At 37.3% G+C, this 19,690-nt stretch overlaps 1 protein-coding gene across 1 annotated transcript; it reads left to right on the top strand.

Annotated features, from left to right (window-relative positions):
- Positions 1–2,699: 2,699 nt before the first annotated feature.
- On the top strand, positions 2,700–17,723 carry FGFRL1 (fibroblast growth factor receptor-like 1; the record flags this gene model as incomplete). Its single annotated transcript, NM_001172052.1, is given in 5 exon segments — positions 2,700–2,972; positions 13,737–13,820; positions 14,803–15,084; positions 16,316–16,666; positions 17,192–17,723. Coding segments are annotated over 5 exon segments (1,514 nt in total), but the record flags the coding sequence as incomplete, so codon positions are not given.
- Between the last annotated feature and the right edge of the window lie 1,967 nt (positions 17,724–19,690).

A 19,690-nucleotide genomic window follows, 5' to 3' on the forward strand; every position in this document is an offset into this window, starting at 1 on the left:
AATCTTTGTGGTCTCCCCCTTTTCTCCACCTTTTCTCCACCTTTTCTCCGCCCCTCACCACCTCTTCTCCCCCACCTCCTCTTCTCCCCCACCACCTCTTCTCTCTCTCTCTCTCTCGCTCTCTTTAAAAAAAATTATCTCTCTCTCTTTCTTTATCTCTTTTTCTCTCTCTTTCTTTATCTCTCTCTCTCTCTCTCTCTCTCTCTCTCTCCCCTCTCCCTCCCCCCTCCTGCTGGGGGTAATGCTAAATTTTATTGTGGTTAGTTTTCAATATGTTTTTTGTGGCCTTAACATTCATGTAAGGGTGGCTCACCATCTGTTCAAATACTGATTTCATATTGTCCCGTTTCATCATGATCATGTTTTATTTGTACAAAAGTGTCCGCCTGTCTCTTAATTTAACAAAATTCCATAAAGCTTTGAGGCTAGCCTAGCCCTAAGTTTGCATTCCTTGTACGTAGGAGAAGCTAAAGTACAGGCTGGGCCAGGGCCTACAGTATGTTTGAGATTCTCATGTATACAATCTCCATACTTACACTTCAGTCCCTGTGTTATGCATCAGACTTACAAGGATTTGTGCCTGCAAACTAATATCTCACTTTCTCTTGTTAGCTTGAAATCTGAGTAAACTTACAGCGCATACACATTTTTGTTGATGTTTTGGGGAGATATAGGATTCCACCATCTACTGTGAATAGGATTCCTTGTTCTAGGTAGTAATCTAATGACTGAGAATGTACTGTGAACCCAAGGCCTAACGTGCCAGTCCTTGGTCCTCACAAGTACCTTCCAATGTCACCCCCATGTCTGGGGTACTTGGCTTGTAAGCCCATGTAAACCCCAACCATGTATGTCATCCTCTCTGACTCTGGGTCTATCCAGATGAGAGAACCTGGTAGAAGATATGATGTGAGTCATCATGACAGTGGTAAGATGGCTCTGACAGTATGGAATGTAGTCCAGCTACACCCCAACACTTGTACTTTTGCCTCTGGTAATAGTCATGAGCAACTTTGTAATACTAGTAATTAGTATCTCTAGCCTTCGAAATGATATAGAAATTAGAATAAGACTGATGGTTGTATCACTGTCTTCATTGTAAACCCCACAATATGTTTGCTGTTTCTCATACCCCTAGGTGTCTTGGGTCAGACAGTATGGTGTCACACATTAGCATATTCCAGCTTTTTATCTACTTTTGCCCATAAAACTGCGTAAATATTAGATGGAATGTATATCCTATTATACTTCCATTGCAATTCCATAATCCACATCAAATCAAAGCACTATGAAGATCTTGTTAACCATAGATTTAACTATACAATGTTTGTAGAAAGACTTCTTACCAAACATGGTGGCATATTTGGAAAGAGAGAGAAACTTGCCTTGACTGGTATCAGATATAAATTCTCAAATGGGGATTGACAAGTTTAAAACCCTGCAGTTGACGTAGCACCTCCCATGTCTCTTTCCATTTGTCATCTTGTCATCTGAGAAGGCTCTCAAATCACAAACTTTGCTTACAAGCTTTGTCGACTGGCTAGCGTATCTCCGCACATGTAAAGGATACTGGTAGGGTAAAAAATAGTAGAGGGTGTAGGATGTGTATTACTTACATGAGAAGGGGCTGAAAACTAGAGAAGAAATGATATAACATAGTTGTCTTGTCAATTTAGATTGTTCTCCCTCTAAACAGACAGGCTCGTCACTAAACCAGACTATTATGTTATTCTTGAGCGTCATTCTTGACCATATTTGCGATTCTTCAGACATATGTCCACTTCTCCAGTGATTACAATGAATGGGTATTAGCTTGTCTATTGGGGAAATAAATCAGACACATGTATGTAAGATTGACAAGACTGGCAAAATCATTGTTATAAAAACTTCCTGTAAATTGACAGGTTTGTTCATCTGTATGTAGAACAGGACCAGTCAACCCACTTAAAATTCAGGTGGGTTTTTGCCTGCCATTCATCGTTTCACAGTTGAAACAAATTTGAATGAATGAAAACCTGTGGCAGTCACTGTCAATTTTCCGGCAGATTTCCTTGTATTTGCATGTATGTTCAAGCCTGACAGGATCTGTTCTTCCGATCTCATTCGCATGCTGAAAGCTTCCCTGGAAAGTACAAATATGGCCTCTCTTCTTTTTGGCTTTTCACTTGTTCATATCCAGAGGTGGGAAGAAGCCCAACTGGAAGTGACATGAGGCAAACAATAACTATGGGAAGGTAACATGTACTTCTGGCAGCCAGGGGCGAGACTCAATTTTGAGCAAGAATTGTCATTATTGAAGTGAATATGGCCATGAATTCTCTATGCTGGTGACCATTAGGTAATTCCATGAGATGCCTTGAAGGAGGAAGGGAGGTGACGTGTGTGTAACCATTAGTCTGATAGTGCCCACGGCATCCCAGCTACGTATGAAAATTACAAGTTCCCCCCTCTGTATATTGTACTTCAAATGTTCGTTCACCTTTGCATCAAGTATTTTATTTATTAGTGTAAATTTCCTTCATTGATTTGATGAAAATTCTCGCATGTGAGACAAGTAGAACTAAACACTTGTTAGCATGTTCGAGTATTACAGTAAATATTGAAAAAGTAGTCTAAATTCTAGTTGAAACATAAATCACTTTTTTGTTTCTCTAAATTTCTCTTTTGATGAGTTCAATTATTGTTGTCTGTCATTGCAGGGCCACCAAAGATCTCTGAGCAGGTGAATGGCTTCCGGAAGGCAGTTCAGGGGCGATCCATCAAGCTTCCATGCCCTGTAACGGGGAACCCCCCACCCCTCATCATGTGGACCAAGGATGGGGTCACCATTCACAGTGGCTGGGAACGCTTCCGGGTCAGGTCAGAGGGTCTCAAGGTCAATGACGTGGTGATCGAAGACAGTGGATCCTACATCTGCAGGGCCACAAATGGATTTGGGAGTGTCAGCGTCAATTTTACATTAACAATTACTGGTGAGTTTAGTTTACATGCAACCCTGCCAGAGATGATAATAAGTGGTTAATTTTTTTTATTGGAAGTCATCAAACTACTGACGATTAAATCAGGTTAATCAGAGTCTGCTTCAACGCTCATTATTGGAAAATGGATGGCCCAAGTTTTGTTCCCAAAGGCCCCCCCCCCCCCAACACACACACACATATATATATATATATATATGAAAAAAAACGATTTTGTGTCAGTATGAAACATAGCCATTTCTTAACAAAAGATAAAGATAAAAACAAAATCTTAAAACACACTTGAAAAAAAAAATCCTCCTTTGTGTTAGAAAATCCCATCCCATGAATAATATAATGCATTAGTGTGTAGCATGAACAAAAAGAGATAGAAAAATCCATTATTTGCACCTTTCAGAAGAAATCTGAAAAGAGCTCCTGTATATATATATATATATATATATATCCATTCTTTTTAATACACTTTCCATTACACTAGAAGGAAGTGAGGAGAGAGAAAGTGAAGGAGATAGGAGAAATTTAAAGGGCAATTCAACCTTACTATTAAGTTCACTTTTAATGAGATCAGAGAAACGGGATGGCGAAAGTTTGAAATTAACTGGACCAATAATAAGAGAGTAATGAATGTTTTATATATGAGATCACTAAAAATATGTGAATCTCAAATTGGAAGTTTTATCAGTGGGTTGTGACATATTCATGGGGATAAACTCTTGTTTGTCTTGTACAAAAATATAATTAATTTATGTTTTTCTCCGAAAACCCTTATCCCTCAGAGCAGTAATCAAAATATATTATGGAAAGAAAAGACCCTCCGAGTCATACATTTTTAAAGTTTGAACATTTCTGTTTGTTTGTGTGTCAGAAACAATTGGGAAAATTGTCTGCCACAACATCACAATGACATTCCTGATTCTGTCAAGTTGGAAGTTCCCATCCGTATAGTGATTACAAATTTCAAAAATTCATAACGTTCTCATTTTTAATCGGATTTTGCTCAAACCGTCACTGACCTGTTGCTCTTGTTTTTCTGCTTCTATTAAAATCAACTTTTTATCAGGGTGGACTTGCCCTTTAAGAAGGTATTTCCTTTTAATCTTTCTCGAAAATTGACAAGGTGGTTGACCTTAGACCCAGCCCATATGTTCATATCAGCATGTGGTTCAATATTGCTATGATGATATAAGAAGGATTGTTGTTTGATATGACTATTCTGATCAAGAAAACACATGTAGGGTGTGTGTCTGTTATGTTAATTGTCCAGATGTCTTGTCACTTGAGGTCTCATGATTGGCTCAAACCTGTTGATGACCTGCTGTAGATGTCATTACCAAGTTGAGGGAGTTGATGATGATGAAAATAACTTCATACTGCCAATTGTTTGTCCCAAGCTATCATTTTCCATGAATGCACATGTTTTTTGTGCTCTCTCGGCCAAGACATCTGTCATTTCAAGTATTCAATGCAGACGATTGCGATTAGATTGGTGCGTTAAAAGACATGTGGAAAATACCACAGTAGTATGTATTGGTAATCTGTGGAAAAGTTGCATTATAAATGAATCACTTTCTAAATGTAATAGTAGTCAAATATTCAATTCATAATACTTGCAGTAATAACTTTACATCTAAAACATATGAAGTGGAGAATAAGCTTTTCACACTTTTCACATCTAAAACAGAAAAAATGGGTAAAAGTCATGTTTATTATGTTTTAAGTCCTGCAAGGAAATTACTTTGCATTGTATTCACAAAAGAGATTAAGGATAGTTAAAAAATAACAAGAAAAATCTTTGGATGCCTCTTCAAAAAATCAAGACATAGACCCCATCCTCACTCACATTGTTGGACTGGTCTACGCAAGACTAACCAAGTACGGTCGGTTTGGTTTCACACTCATCACAATTTGTACACTAATGTTAATGAGACCTATGTGATGCCATATCAATAGAGGCTTCTTTTGTACATGAGCATGAACAAATAAATTTATATTGATGAAAAATTGTGTTGAAATTGACCCGTCTAAAAGGTATGTGTACATGAAAATATCAAATGACATGCAACCTAGTTCTCCTCATATTCAAAGATTTCAGACAAGAAACCAGAAATTTTACATTTACATTGCGGTATATTAAGCATCATAATTCTGTCCAAATTGAGGTTTTATCACAACTCAAATATTTCTCTTTATAGTTTAAACCAGTCTACCTTTGATTCCTGGCCTGAATTCCATATCTGTGGATGATTTAGGATTTATTATCACTTCAAATGATAGGTTTATGAGTTTGTCCCTTTCCACCAACCACTTGTCTCCTAGAACCTGCTAAAGAAAGCCCAATCTTGTCCTCCAATAGTTCAACCATCATGCGGGCCTGTTCACACAATGGGAGAAGATTTGACATTTAAATTACAATTCATATCTCACCTTTTGCTATTTACACATGGACTGAGGATATATGTGGGATTTCAATCGTGAGTCATCTTTCATTTTGATTACAGCATCATAGTTCTGTCTAAATTGAGGTTTTACTTCAATTAAATTTACAGATGTTTACCTTTGGAGTAAAGGTCTATACAAATCAATTTTCTTGTCAGATTTCCTGTGACATTTATTGCAACTTAAGGGGCATTTACACTGTAAGCAAAAACCATCCTCACATTCCCAAGTTTTGTCAGAAGTTGCTAGATAGCTATCCATAAACCAGACCAAAAGAACATTAAAACCCACCTCTTGAGTATTTTTTTTCCAATACCAGCCAAAACTTCACCATTTTTTGTAGTGTCAATACTCACTAGCTCTCAAAGTCAAAACACCAGCGAGTTATGCAAAGCTGCGACAAGTGGCGCATGCGCACAACTCACAAAAAACTAGAATTATCAGACACCAACAATTTTTTGTGGGTTTTTTTCAGCTGTGTAAATGGTAGTTTCAAAAAAAGTTTTTTTGCAATGTAAATAGGCCTATTCAATTGTTTATTCGCCAAAGAACACATTTATAGTGCGATTTTAGTTGCAATTAACAAATCTTACAAATAGTTTGTGGTGCACACACAAAGAAGAAATGAGATTTGTTGGCCCTGTAACTTGTATAGTTGCCTTGAATATCAAATTTATGAAGGAAAATATGGAGGGAAAAAATGAATTTGTTTTGGTGTTGTTGTTGTTGTTGCTTTTTTGGTTGTTGTAGTTGTTGTTGTTATGAATAAGTTTATTTATTGATGATGAAGTGTCCAAAATCTTCAAGTAGAGATGTATTCTGGGAATGACTTCTGTGTTCTAAATAAGATCAATGTTATATAAAGATAATTTCCTAGCTTGCTTAAATGCTGTAAATAGTCTTCTGATTGAAATTTGAGGTGATTTGAGGCAGAATTTTCTCAGAAATTGTTAAAATGACATTTCCTGGGATTAGAGTTGTGGGAATAGGCCTGGAGCACACAAATTTACAACCCTCTTGAAATTTGTGAAGAGTCCTATGACCTGCTATAAAATTCTCGAGCATAAATCATGACTCTCAACTTACAGCTCTTTGCAGTGCCTCAACATATAGGTAAAGTGGCTGCTGTACAGCACAATACTAAATATTAATTTTAAATGGCTGTTGAATTAATTGGACCTAATACATTGCAAACAGAATTAGACCATAGTAATGTGTTTATAAGAATCAGGCCTGATAAAAACCCGATTTAAATCGGTTTCCCGATTTTTTTTGATTTTTCCCGATTTTTTCCCGATTTTTTTTTTCTTCCCGATTAAAAAAAAAAAAAAAAAAAAAAAAAAAAAAAAAAAAAAAAAATTACCAGATTTTTGTTTTTCTTCCCTTTTTTATCCTGATTTTCCTGATTCCCCCCTTATTTTCTCTATTCTTCCCTATTTTGCCCTATTTTTTCTCCCAATTTTCTTACTCGAAAGGGGGGAATGTTGTTAGATGCCGTTTTTTCCCCGCGAATCGCCTTTTTTTTTTTTACTCAAGGGGGGCGTGGTTGAGGGGAAAACAAAAAACCTATTTTTTTTTTAGTGCTCACTATCACCCCTGAAGAATGTTCACAGCTGAATTGAATTGCATGTACATGACTGTAGGTTCATCAAATTTCTCCAATTTAAACAAAATCGAAATTAGCTCTTAATCTTACAGTGTTATCCAATGCTCTTTTGTCTTATTTTTAATTTTGATATTTGAAGATTTTTCCTTAACATTGGTTGTGAATTGCAAGGAATTAATCAAAGCTCTGAGAGGAAGACTTGCATTCTTCTAGACTTCTAACTCATCACATTGTATCAATGTATCTACATGTTCAAGTCGGGTAGAAATAAAATATATAACTCACATAAATTCCAAGGAAATAGTCACTGCAGTATTATAATCTGAATAGTAGCCTACTGAATAGACAATATTTGCTAAACAAATGCAGGTATGAATTAGACATGTAATCAGCAAATACAAATGATTAACACATTAACAGTTAATGAGTGTTTTAGTGAATGTCCTTCTATAATTATCACATATGACTAATTTTGTTAACACTTTTTCTGGTAAAACAAGGTTTATGTCATCATTGATTTAGATTGACTTACATGTACAGGTTCCCCCCCCCCCTCCAAATACAGTTCATATCCAAAATGTAAGATTACCTTTAAGGGCCTAACTTTCTCTCTATACCATTGGGTGAAGATGAAGTGAACATCTGAGCATTGCGATTGGAACCTGATCTGACCATCTCTCTCCTCAAGTAATATTTGATATCTCCTTGTAATCCGCTGCACAAACTATTGGGTGACATCATCAAAGATTCCTCCCTCTCCGAAAGACACTCCAAAATATCGGCTTGGCGATAGGGCACGATTATCCTACTTCTAAGGCTGATTGCCACTATTTGCATCATCCTAAAACTCCCCCCCCCCTCCTTCGCCCCCTCAGGAATATAACAAAGTAAAAATGATAAGAATTATTCCATTTTTTATCATTCATACCCATGGAACAAATAGTTAATGATATCTGTAACAAATGTTTTGATACTATAGTATTTAGCCTAACCATTACTAAGCCTTAATTTATATATAAGTCTAATTTGCTTTGTGATAATCCTAGATGAAATGCAGGGGAATCTTGAGTAGGCCTACTGGTAAATATATGTGTTTAGAGTGGGTTGCACTGGGTTCATAGTTATTAGTAGTAAGAAGTTGCAAAGTTATATCCATAACGTCTTACTCTTAGCTGGTACTTCCTTGAATCTAAGTAGTCCTTTTATACCCGACATGACGTTAGAAGATGTGTTCTTCAAGAAGATAACAGGATGGACAAATCAAGTATACATTCTAGTAGCATTTCCTACAAAGTCATGAAGGTCTATCTATAGGGCCAGTCCCATTTACTGATATAATATTCAGATGAGATTGGGACCATAACTCTTCCTTTCACAATGCATTTCATAATACAGTGTTCAGACCAGACAAACTTATATTACTTATTGTATCTAGTTTTTGTATATCCATGGAATGAATGTTGATAGCCTGAACAGGAAGAGGGGTGATCATTATAACTATATAAACTCTAAATAATGTCTAAATCAGTCTCCTGAAGTTTATGTTGAAAAGGTATTTGATCCTGGTGTTTGAAGGTTTCATCAATGGTGAAATGGGACCTGGCCTTCACAAGTATCTTCTTGTTATGTCTCTCCATAACAAACAACATGTATCTGTGTTTACTGTTTTCTTTGATTTTTCCTCAAATGGAAGCTGTCTCCTTTTCCCTCTTTCTCATGCTCATTCACTTACAGTGTAGTATGCATTTAAAAAAAAAATCATACCCTTTTTTTCTCCTATTGAACCTGTCAGGTTTTCCTTCTTTTATCCGTCTTCTCTCTGATTCTCTCTCTCATTTTCTTATCACATGTTCCTTCAATCTGCTCTGAATCCTCTCTTGATCTGTCTTTATCATCTGTCTCTATCTATGCCACTTTTCTTACCCCTTCCCCTTCATTCTGAAGGTGTATCTCCCTCGCTCCCTCCTCCTTCACTCTCCCTGCCCCAGGGCCATCAGCCCTTTGATGGTGCCGACACCCCCTCTCGGCATCTAGTCGATCGCAAACATTTCCCACACAATGTGCTCCGGTTTTGTGCTCCATTTCATCAAGACGAATGGCAAATGATGGTGAATTGACCACTTCTGCACTTGTTTAAACGCTGATTTGTCACATCAGCCAATCGCATTGCTTGGGGTCACTTACTGGGAGGGGGGGGGGGTAAAAAGGCAAAAATATGAAATTTGAGAGATAATCTCTTGTTTGATTTCTGAGTCATCATCTGGTTGTTAAAGTGTAAATGTTGCAAGATCTTTACCCAACAGCTTTTCTCGTCACTTCTGCATTTTACCTGGAGCATGCACAAATCTTAGCGATCAGCAAACACCAATGATAGAATACTTCAAAGATAGTCTGTAGTAGATATGAGATTAGTCTGTGAAGGTGTGTAAGAATATTTGTCTTGGAGCCATTGCCATTGCATTTTTTTACTAACAGTAAGCTTTAGACCACATTCTCACTCACTTTCCTGGACCAGTCTTCTCTACTTGAAATTCTTTATTCTTTGATTTTATCACTCTATCTTCTATATCTAGCCTTCCTTATGTTATTCTTTGTTTTCTAATTGTTATCGTCTTCTCTTTCTGTCTGTCCTTATGTCATTGTCTAACACAGTAAATTGGTGATGACAATTAGGACAATGTCCCAAGTTGGGACGCACATCTACCCCCAAACATTGGTATGTGGGAATTGGGAAACTATAGGCCTAAGCACTCCTGAATCCCAATGAAGGTGAACAAACTAAAGTTTTAGAAAGTACAGATATTTACTTACACAAAGCTTGGATTTGTTATAAGGGCTACATTAATGCTTCAAAATGTGTAGTTATTTCACCGACAATGCCAATTTATATCATAGTACCAAGAATCAATCTTTTATTTAATCTGAACATGATGTAAATGAGCTCTGCAAAAAGATGAGGAACTTCCCAGTCATTTTGTTTAATAATTTGATGCATATCATTGAATGAATTGGGACATGTGAATACAAATTAGGTCGATTTATTGCCCACATACCCCATTCTTATGCTAAACTCTAAAGTAAACATTCTGCCAAAGCAAAGGGAGTTCTTTCTTTCTGAACTGAAAGTGCTGTCAGTTGGTTGTGAATTCCCTATGCTAGTCTGAGTACAAAGCACAGGGTCAGACAGGCATTCTGTCAATGGTCATCAGAGTAGTACCATTGTCGATTTTATCAGTTCAATTAGCATCTAGATGTACATTGCTGAAATACTTCTCACAAAGAAATTTGTCCAGGTACAGGACTTCCAAAAAACATCGATCTGATAGGACAGGATCCATTATGGAGTCTGTGATCCTTGAAATCATGTGGTCTCTGTTTCAGTTGTTCTCCATACTTTCTCTTACTCCTTTCAATACCAGTGGAGACTTGGTAAGCGATTGGCCCCAATGGGGCAGCCTGTCACCAGCCTGAAAGCACCCCTATCGCCCCGGGGCTAACCTCTCAAGTAGCCCCCTCAGAGCTGGGCTGTCAACCCAAGCAATTATCCATCCACATAATGGGAGCTTGGTTTATTACCACCAACACCAGGCTCCTTGGAGAAAACAGGGAGAAAGAGGGGAGAGAAGGGCTTAGACTAGTCTTCAAGCTGGTGTTTATACTGCTTTATCTGTGGAGAATGAAGTTCTTGGTCTTGTGGGGGAACTCTGAAGAAAGTTCTTTTCACTTCTTGTATACGTGTAGTCAAGAAATTTACATTCACCATAAACATCTGACACAAGCTGTCTTTAGTCGATCAAGCTGACCAATAAAGGATGTTTATTTTCTCATTCAGGGTGTTTTGTTAAATATTTCATCCTTCATTTAAGAGAACTTAAACAGTTAGCTGTACTAAAAGACAACTTCAAAGCTCACAATGATATCTCAGTTGGTTATCCCCAAGAAAGAAAGAAGAAATAATCAAAACAAATTCTTTGAGAAACTCTTATACAAGTATTTGGTGGTTGAGAAGTCCATCAGAACAACTTGTTATACTGCTGATTCACATTGTATATTTATTTTAATGTATTTACATTTGCCTTACATGCAAATATATGAAAGATAAAATATCCTATGAATTTTCCAGGGTATGGTCCTAAAGCATGTCTGCAAACCAGAGACTACCACCACCCCTCCCCCCCCCCCTTTGTTGATGCTGGTATGAACACCCATTTCTCAACACCAGTTTGGGCACCCCTAGACCCCCCACAACCCACTCTATAGCATCACTGAGGTGTTAGTTCAGGGACCTATGCAGTTAGCCTCTGAGCTTGACCTTGTATGACCTCACATATCTTCTTGAATCAACCCCATCCTCACAAGAAAGGGACATTTTCATCAATGTTTACTGTCATATTCTTTAGGTTTATGAAAATGTTCAGGTAAGTAGGATTTCAATAAAAGAAAATCAATTTCTTAAGGACAACAACAACATCAACAGGCTACTTTTTTGTTTACAATTTTTTCTTCACTTTTCCCTAAGCCATCAACCCTGCCCCCCCCCCACCTCTCTCCCTCTCTTATTGTCTCTGTCTCTCTCTCTATCTCTCTCTCCCCCTCTCTCTCTCTCTCTCTCTCTCTCTCTCTCTCTCTCTCTCTCCCCGTCTCCCTCTCTCTCCGTCTCCCTACAAATTGCATTGTGAAGGCAATTCTTTGTTAATTGAAACTTCAATAGAGCACTGAGATGTACTGGAATTGTGGATTGAAAAGGAATATCAAAGTTTACTAAAAGCAAGTTACTGAGTAGGAAAATAACATGATCATGATACATTTTGGAAAATTTATATTTTAGTTATTTTTGTTGGAAAAGAAGAGAGAGTTGTCTGGCTCTTTGTTACAGTGACACTGCAGCCAATTTCAGCGAAATTAAAGTGTGCATACGTGCATACGTATAGGGATCATAACTTTCTCCTTGACTTCTACCAATCTGCTTCTCTGAATATTCTGCTTTCTTCCATGTACATCTACTCTTTATCTAGTGAAGTAAAACCACAACTTTCTATTCTGCTAAAACTGGCAGGTATACCAATATATTATATACTGAGAGTGGGAAGGGCATAAAACTATATGTTATTCTATTTACAGTAAACAACTAAATTAATCTACCCTTTCTGTAAATCAAGAATGAAAGGTGGACTGGTTGTAGGAGGGTCTTTGTTTATTTTTTTTACTTAAAAGCTTTAATATGTCACGTTCTCAAGAAACATAAATCAGGAAAAATTCAATTTTCATATACATGTACTTAACAATTAATACATAAATAGGTAAGGGTATGAATAATTTAGTTGTTAACTGTATACCTGTAGAGTGAACCTACTTCCTGGCTCTTAGTAGTTGACAAGGTCCAGTAAACCCAGCAGATGGTACAACCTCCTTTATTCATGCTAACATTCCTCAGAGAAAATCAGTTTTTCTCCAGAATTCAGACAAAAGTCAAATAGATCATTCTGAAGCTGGGAAAGAAAGAAGGGACTGTGCACATATCACTCAAGACTGGTATGCTGCAAAGTTTACAGAGAGTAAACACTCCAAAGAAAAAACACAGGCCTTCCAAAAAGGGACCGAAATTCAAACCACTTGGATTCAGGCGCCAGTGCTAATGCAAGAACTCTGGACAAAAGAGGCATCATTTACATATGAATCAACTGCAAATCTTTGCTTTTATTCAGTTCATGTTAGCTATGTAATAGCTCTGAATTGTTGATGAATTGAAAAGAGAATAGACTGATAAATCAAGAAGTGGTAGGGGGAACCTTCTATTGTATATGTTTTTGTTAATCTCTCTTTCTTTCTTCATCCATAGTACTAGTGATGATTTGTTTACTTGTGTGTTTTGTGGACTGGGTATTAAGAAAGCAGGATGAATGGAGGGTAGTTTGATGGAATTAATGATTTGAGAGGTTTGCGTCAAACTGTGAAAAGAAGCAAAGAAAAGCTCTGAAGAGGACTGCAATTAGAGACAGTGTGCAAGGGAGGGGTTCCAGACGAGTTAGGTGGTCTAAACTAAAGCAGGGATCCACACTCACTCTTTGGAAGGGGCCCGGTCCAGGATAATTTTTAGGGTGTGTATGAATGAGCCCAATGTAACCAAATTGAAATTTGGGGGTCCAGAATTAGGTTTTTGATGCCCGTGACCATGTGTCGGGCACCCGTTAAGTGTTGAGCCCTGTCTAAAGTTAATAGCTTGCACCCCATTTGTGCTTCTGAAATTAATAGTTAATTTGTATACTGCTGTGCTTTGTACAAGCAGAAAGTTTCATCAGCTTTTTTGCTAGAGCTTCAGTGGTGAGTTAATTATAACCCAGAGATATCTCTAGTCTCACATTCATAAAATAATCTACTCTGAATTTTCCCATTAAATTTGTGCAATACCTGAAAGATTCTTACCCTGAGAATGGCAGTCATTGAAAATCTGCAAAACAGTCATGTTGCCAAAGTGTATGGATTTACAGTAATGCTCTCAATATTCAACTTCGAGATCAAGGAATTATGGTGTATGATCTTGAGCGTGAGCGTGAGTGAGCATATCTTTTTTTTTTTTTTTTAATGCCTATCTCAAAAATAAAATAGTTCCTTCTCAATAAAATGATGAGTCTTGAGTAGATACAATCCACAATGAATTGGCATGATCGATGCTAATGATTTTGATATGTATTTTTTGCATCCATTGCTTACCATAGATGGATCAAGTAGCCCTGAAGAAGATCCTAGCAGAGTAGACACACCTACAGTAGAGGAGAGACCTGATAGACCCACATCAGGAAGTAAGTATACTGCCCTCTCTAGCTTCCTATGTGTATAATGTAAGATGTTATTTTCATGGTCAATGATTGCTGCTGTGTCTGTAGAATTAGAAGTTCTACATGATGAACAGGAGTTTGAATCAGCCCATATTCCATAACTTTAGATGCGATATGTTCCAACCTTGAAAGCAAACTGCTTTAAGAGGAAAGCAAAAACATCCAAGACATAGACTGGTGAATAACTTTTGAAGCAGATATAATATGAAAGAAGAAAACAAATTCTAGAAAAGTTGTCTTATTTGGTGCTATACTACTCTAAAATTGTAATAAATTAGCTGAAAAGTTCACCAAGTCTGCCTCAAGATACCCAGATTTTCAATGCAAGAACCAACCTATGTGTGCAGTATATTTCTTTTTGGTGTTCATGTAGCTCAGTAGTTTTAGTAGCTAGAAAGGTAATAGCTCTCTTCTATGCTTTAAGACTATTGCAGACGCTGTAGCAAACCAATTAATATTGAGTGATTTCTCAGTGTTCATTTCAGCATGTTGAATTAAAATAGGTGGGGGAGTCATAACATTTGCTTATAAATCATAGCAAATTTATATTGTCTTAGTAAGTGGACATATAGTAGTTGCATCTTAGACGTTGATGGCATGGGAAAGTAATAAGTTTGTTCATTGTTAGGATCTGGACCATTCGTTTGTCAGCCTCATCCTGTAACTCACCTTTAAGTAAACCATAGACAGCCATCTGTGTGGTGTTAACAAGTTTGTACTTGTTCATGGAATGTTATACTGAATGTTATCCAATCCAAGTTCATTTCCCTTATCCTACTCCTAATCCCCTTACCTTATCAACACCAAGATCACTTTCCTCAAATCATCCAAACAATCTCTCTTTCATTGGATCCTGGGATTGCTCCATTTTTCATTTCTCCCTTTTTTCTGTTTTCTCTTTTTGTGCGTCTCTTGTGCATGTCTTTATGTTTATTTGTTTATTTAGCTATGCCTCAATTTTCTGAGCTGAGCAAAATGATGAAGGCCCAAAAGATAATGAAGCCCCTTAACAGTTCTGTGAGGTTAAAGTGCAAGGCTTCCGGCCACCCTCGTCCGGAGATAGTATGGGAAAAGGACGGCACACGAATGGTCATAACAGAGGGCAGGCAATCAAGACAGTTCACACTCAAGTTGAGCCACTTAAAGCCAGGAGATAGCGGCACCTACATGTGCATAGTTTTTAACAAGCACGGTCGTATAAACGCCACCTATGAAGTAGATGTAGTAGGTGAGTGGCAGATGGTAGCATATTTTCTCTAGTCTACTGCTTCGTTACCTCCATTAACGTCAGGTTTATGAAAGGGGAGGGGGAAAGACGACATGTTCAATTTGTGCTTCTTTTGGAAATAGAAATAGAAAAGGCAAGGTGCTATATTAGTATTATGAAATAAATCAGTTGCACAAACAGCTTAGACACATTCTTTGCAAGTTTGCATTATACTCTCTGATTTGATAACAATATAGCAAAAATCAATATTTTTTCGCATTAAGATGATTTTTTAAATACTAATCTCAATCTTTTGATCATTCTTATTTCTTAAAGGTAAAAAAGCGCATTACCTGTTTGATGTCTTTTGCTCGCTTTTTTGCCATTCGCCAAATGCTTTCGCATTTTATTCAATATTTACTGTGAAAGAAAGAAACATTTCTGTCCTTTTAGATATTACTTCCTCTTCTTAAAAAGCAGAAGAGTCCTGAGCCGTTGTTTGTTTTATGTGGCATGTTTGATTTCTGTTGATTGCATGATATGTTTATATTCCTGGTGGTGGTGACTAGTTATGCTATGCAATGGTTATTTATATATATGGAACATAATCAAATTAATCAATTTTGAAATTATCTTTTCACTTTTGGATGTACTTGTCCGTATTTGTAAATGGAAACTACCTGCAGAAATATAACAGTTGCAGTAAATAGTAGAAGAATTTTCTGCAGATATATTGTCCCTGCCTTGCTGATGTGTCCCAGAGAATTAGTATTTCTCATATTGAGTTTTAAAGTTTAGCTTGTGTAAACTTCAGCTCAGAAAATAAAATGAACAACAAATTCCTATCCAATTGTTGAAAATGTTCTACTTATGAAAGTATTGATAATTGAACTAGTGTTCTGCATAGCTAGCAAGGTAATCTCCCAAACACAAACACATCCTATGTGTACATTAAATAAACATGGTCCCCAGAAAGAGAGAAAGAGAGTGATCCCAATTACTGACATGAATGAATAGACATATAAAACAAAGATTAGAAAGAAATCTAAGCAACTACACTGAATAATTATTAGTTGTCCTGGAAATCCCAATGTGTTTTTTCTCAAAATGTTCTCATAAATGCTGTCATCATTTAACCAATTGGTATCTTCTATTTAAAGTATGCAGTATTTTTTATGAGTATATGCAAGTGCCACAAAAAGTAATGTCTTTTTTAACACCATATTTATTTATCTTTTGCCTTTCTTTTCAGATCAAGTGAAGAAGAAGCCTGAGTTACTCGGGGAGCACCCAGTCAACACCACAGTGGAGTTTGGAGGCACAACATCGTTCCAATGTCGGGTGCGTAGTGATATCAAGCCTCACATCCAATGGCTGAAGAGGGTTGAGACGCACAGCACCCCTACCAATGCAACCATCGAGATGGATGGACAGTACTTTGTGGTGCTTCCTGCTGGAGATGTTCTTCCAAGACCAGACGGGTCGTACCTCAACAAACTCATCATTTCTTATGCTACATCAGACGATGCTGGGATGTACATCTGTTTAGGGGCTAATACCATGGGCTATAGCTTCAAAAGTGCATTCCTAGAAGTGTTTCCAGGTTAGAGTCAGTCCTTTCTATCATCCTCTCATCCGGGAGGCAGGGGTAACTCGGCTTAACATTATACAGGGATTTGCCACTTTAATCGGTTGCTTTAAAAAAATAAATACAAAATCTAAACATGGGGTATCCGATAAATGGCCCCACTTTTAGATCTTGGCCTTGAAAATGGGGTCCTATTTCCTTCATTATAATACTTCACCTATACTCTCACTAAAGTGCAAAACCTAGATGCAAAAATAGCTGCAACCATTTCCCTTTTTCATCCAAACTTCCTGCCGAAGCTGCCAACTATCACCCTGAAAAGTGGAGATGGGTTTGGAGGTTTAAGCCACATGTCCCTGCCCAGACCAAATCTGAGTAATTTAGTATCATTTCCGAAAACCTTTAAACTACATCTTTCTTTTCCTCCTCTCTCTCTCTTATGATTTCATTCATATCTGTAAGAAATATTTATATAGAGGCAGAAATATGAGTTGATTGGTTTAAAACTCTATTTTTGTTATTGTATTGTTTCCCCTATAGATCCTAACATGAACTGGATAGACCCCGCCCTTCAGCAGACTCCCCGAGTAAACCCAGTTGTTCCTGAGGCATGGGGTCATATTGAACAAGGTTTACTCATTGGCATTCCAGTCAGTCTAGCACTCCTTTTTATTGTCATCGTTATCATCTGCACCATCAGTCGGAAGAAGGCAAGATCACAACGTCGTCGTCATCGGACAGCCCCGCCCGCTCCCCAGCTCCCAAACTCATCTATTAAAAAGGAGTACAACCATCGTGATTATCTCAACCGAACCAATCTGACAAACCCACATATGATGGACATTGAGCAGTGTGCACCCCTCACTGCCGCGCAGTGTGCCCCGATGACCTCTCAACAGACTCTTCACATATACCCGGTACCAAGCCGGGAAAACGTCCTCAACCGTTATGATGTACATTCACCAAGCAGTTTCACAGACACTTTAAACAGCAATGGAAGCCTGACAAGCAGTAGACCTAACATGCATCATCATCTACATCAGCATACCATTCTTCATTGCTAGCATACGCTCAATTATTCCAAAGCCTACAGTTAGCACTTTCCTCTTTTATATGAAAAAAATGTAGCAGAAAGCCCACAAAAAAATGATTGCCTTTATGTTGATGTCCCGAGGTTGGTTGGGAAAGCCCTTGTAGAGTATTTGTAGCAGGCATATGCAGTGTGCCCATAGGTATATGTATAGAGAGAGATTTATTAGAACACTGTATTTGTCTTGTCCATATTTCATATCTGTACATACTTATATGTACGCCCAACTCTGTTTGTATTTATGTGTTATGTTTGTACAGAAAGTGTGTGTCCTAGTGCCTATGGCTCATAATGTGTATAAAGTATAAATAAGTACAGATATTTATATATCATTATTGAAAGAGAATAAGATGTTAAACTATAGTTTAGTGCTTTTTGAAATAGAACTCATGACTTTAGTGTGTTTAAATACTAGTATTTGAGTTGGGTGAGGATACATGTACAGAATTCTGTATATCAGTTTACAGCTTCATGACGAATCCTAAATGAAACGTAGTTAAAAGCATCTTGTCCAAAGCTTCTTTTAAATATTTTAAAGGTGGGTAGACACTATTCACATTTTCTTTAAATATGTACCGGTATTGTCAACTCAAAAGGATAAAGTTACATTCTCAGAGTTCTAGGAAGGATCAGTGCTGTGGAAACACTGTTATTATAGCATTAGTACAGCATCGTTGACATAGAATCCCCATGCTTGACCGACTCGGCTCCGGATGGCAATGTGCAGTGGTGCCATCGTCCGTTGTGAACGTTGTATTTCCCCCCTCGTAGATTGAGGTAACCACAATTTCCGTCTAAAACATATTCATGTATTCACGTTGATTGCTGTCTGAAAAGGGATAACAACTATTTAAAACTTGATATATGACATGTGACAAAATTGTCCCTGATAGGGCATCCTATGTCCTTTTTACCTTGATATTAAAAAAAATTCTTATAACTTCCGTTTCTCATCTCTTGACAGGACATTCTAATTCCAATGATTACATCATGTTTTTATTGAAGGCAGATTTGTTCAACATGCATATGAAGAAAAATGAATTTTTTATAAAGTAAAAGTCTTCCAGTATTTATTTGTCCATTATGATTATTAAGTTTTGCCTTATTGTTACAGTTAGAAAAAAAGGAAGGTGTTTTTTTTTCTTCCCCATTTTGAAGTTAATAACTTCATAAAAAGGTTGTGAGAGATTACTTAAAGAGGATTTCTTTTTAAAATATACTTTCAACTTTTCTTCACTGAAATTCAAATCATCTGTTTTGAAATTGCATTGAAATTTGCTCTTTTAAAATCACAAAACTATTAAATGAAAACTTTTGACAAGATATAAAAAGAAAAAGAAATTCTGATGGTTGATTTCCCCTCTTCTATTTCAAATCAAGTTAAGAGCTTTGCTTTGTATATTTAGGTTGTGTTCTCCAAACGTTTTGGAGTCAGAATCAGGTACATGAAACACCAATCAAAATCAGAAGTTTGACCCCAGTCTTGATAGCATTCTACGCCGGTACTGTCGGCTCATTGCTTATAACTAAGGACATGGTAACATATTTATATACAATTGGCAATTATCTTTACGTATTGTGCCGACTCTGTCCGGTTCATTGCAATATTGCAATGGCGTTCTGTGTACCAACGGATGAGGAGTATGAAGAAAATAAGGAATAACATGATGCGTCAAGTTGTGTATTCACAAGTCCATTTTTATGATAATTAAGAGTATATTAAACTTGTAGTTTCTTGGGGTTGTTATCCCACACCACTGTGGGGGTCAATTACGCAACAAGGTTCCCCCGGCTCCCGCACTGAGAATGAGATCCGGTAGGTAATTCTTCCCATCTGCACCCATGCACCAGTCTGGGTTCTTCTGTGACCCTAAATCCCTTGGCTATTATGTCTGATCTTAGGTAGGTCCAGGACCAATTGACAGTACCCGGAAATGTGTCCCATGGTT

The sequence above is a fragment of the Strongylocentrotus purpuratus genome, unplaced genomic scaffold (assembly GCF_000002235.5).
Source record: "Strongylocentrotus purpuratus isolate Spur 01 unplaced genomic scaffold, Spur_5.0 spur5_scaffold_15, whole genome shotgun sequence".
NCBI classification, from domain to species: Eukaryota; Metazoa; Echinodermata; class Echinoidea; order Camarodonta; family Strongylocentrotidae; genus Strongylocentrotus; species Strongylocentrotus purpuratus.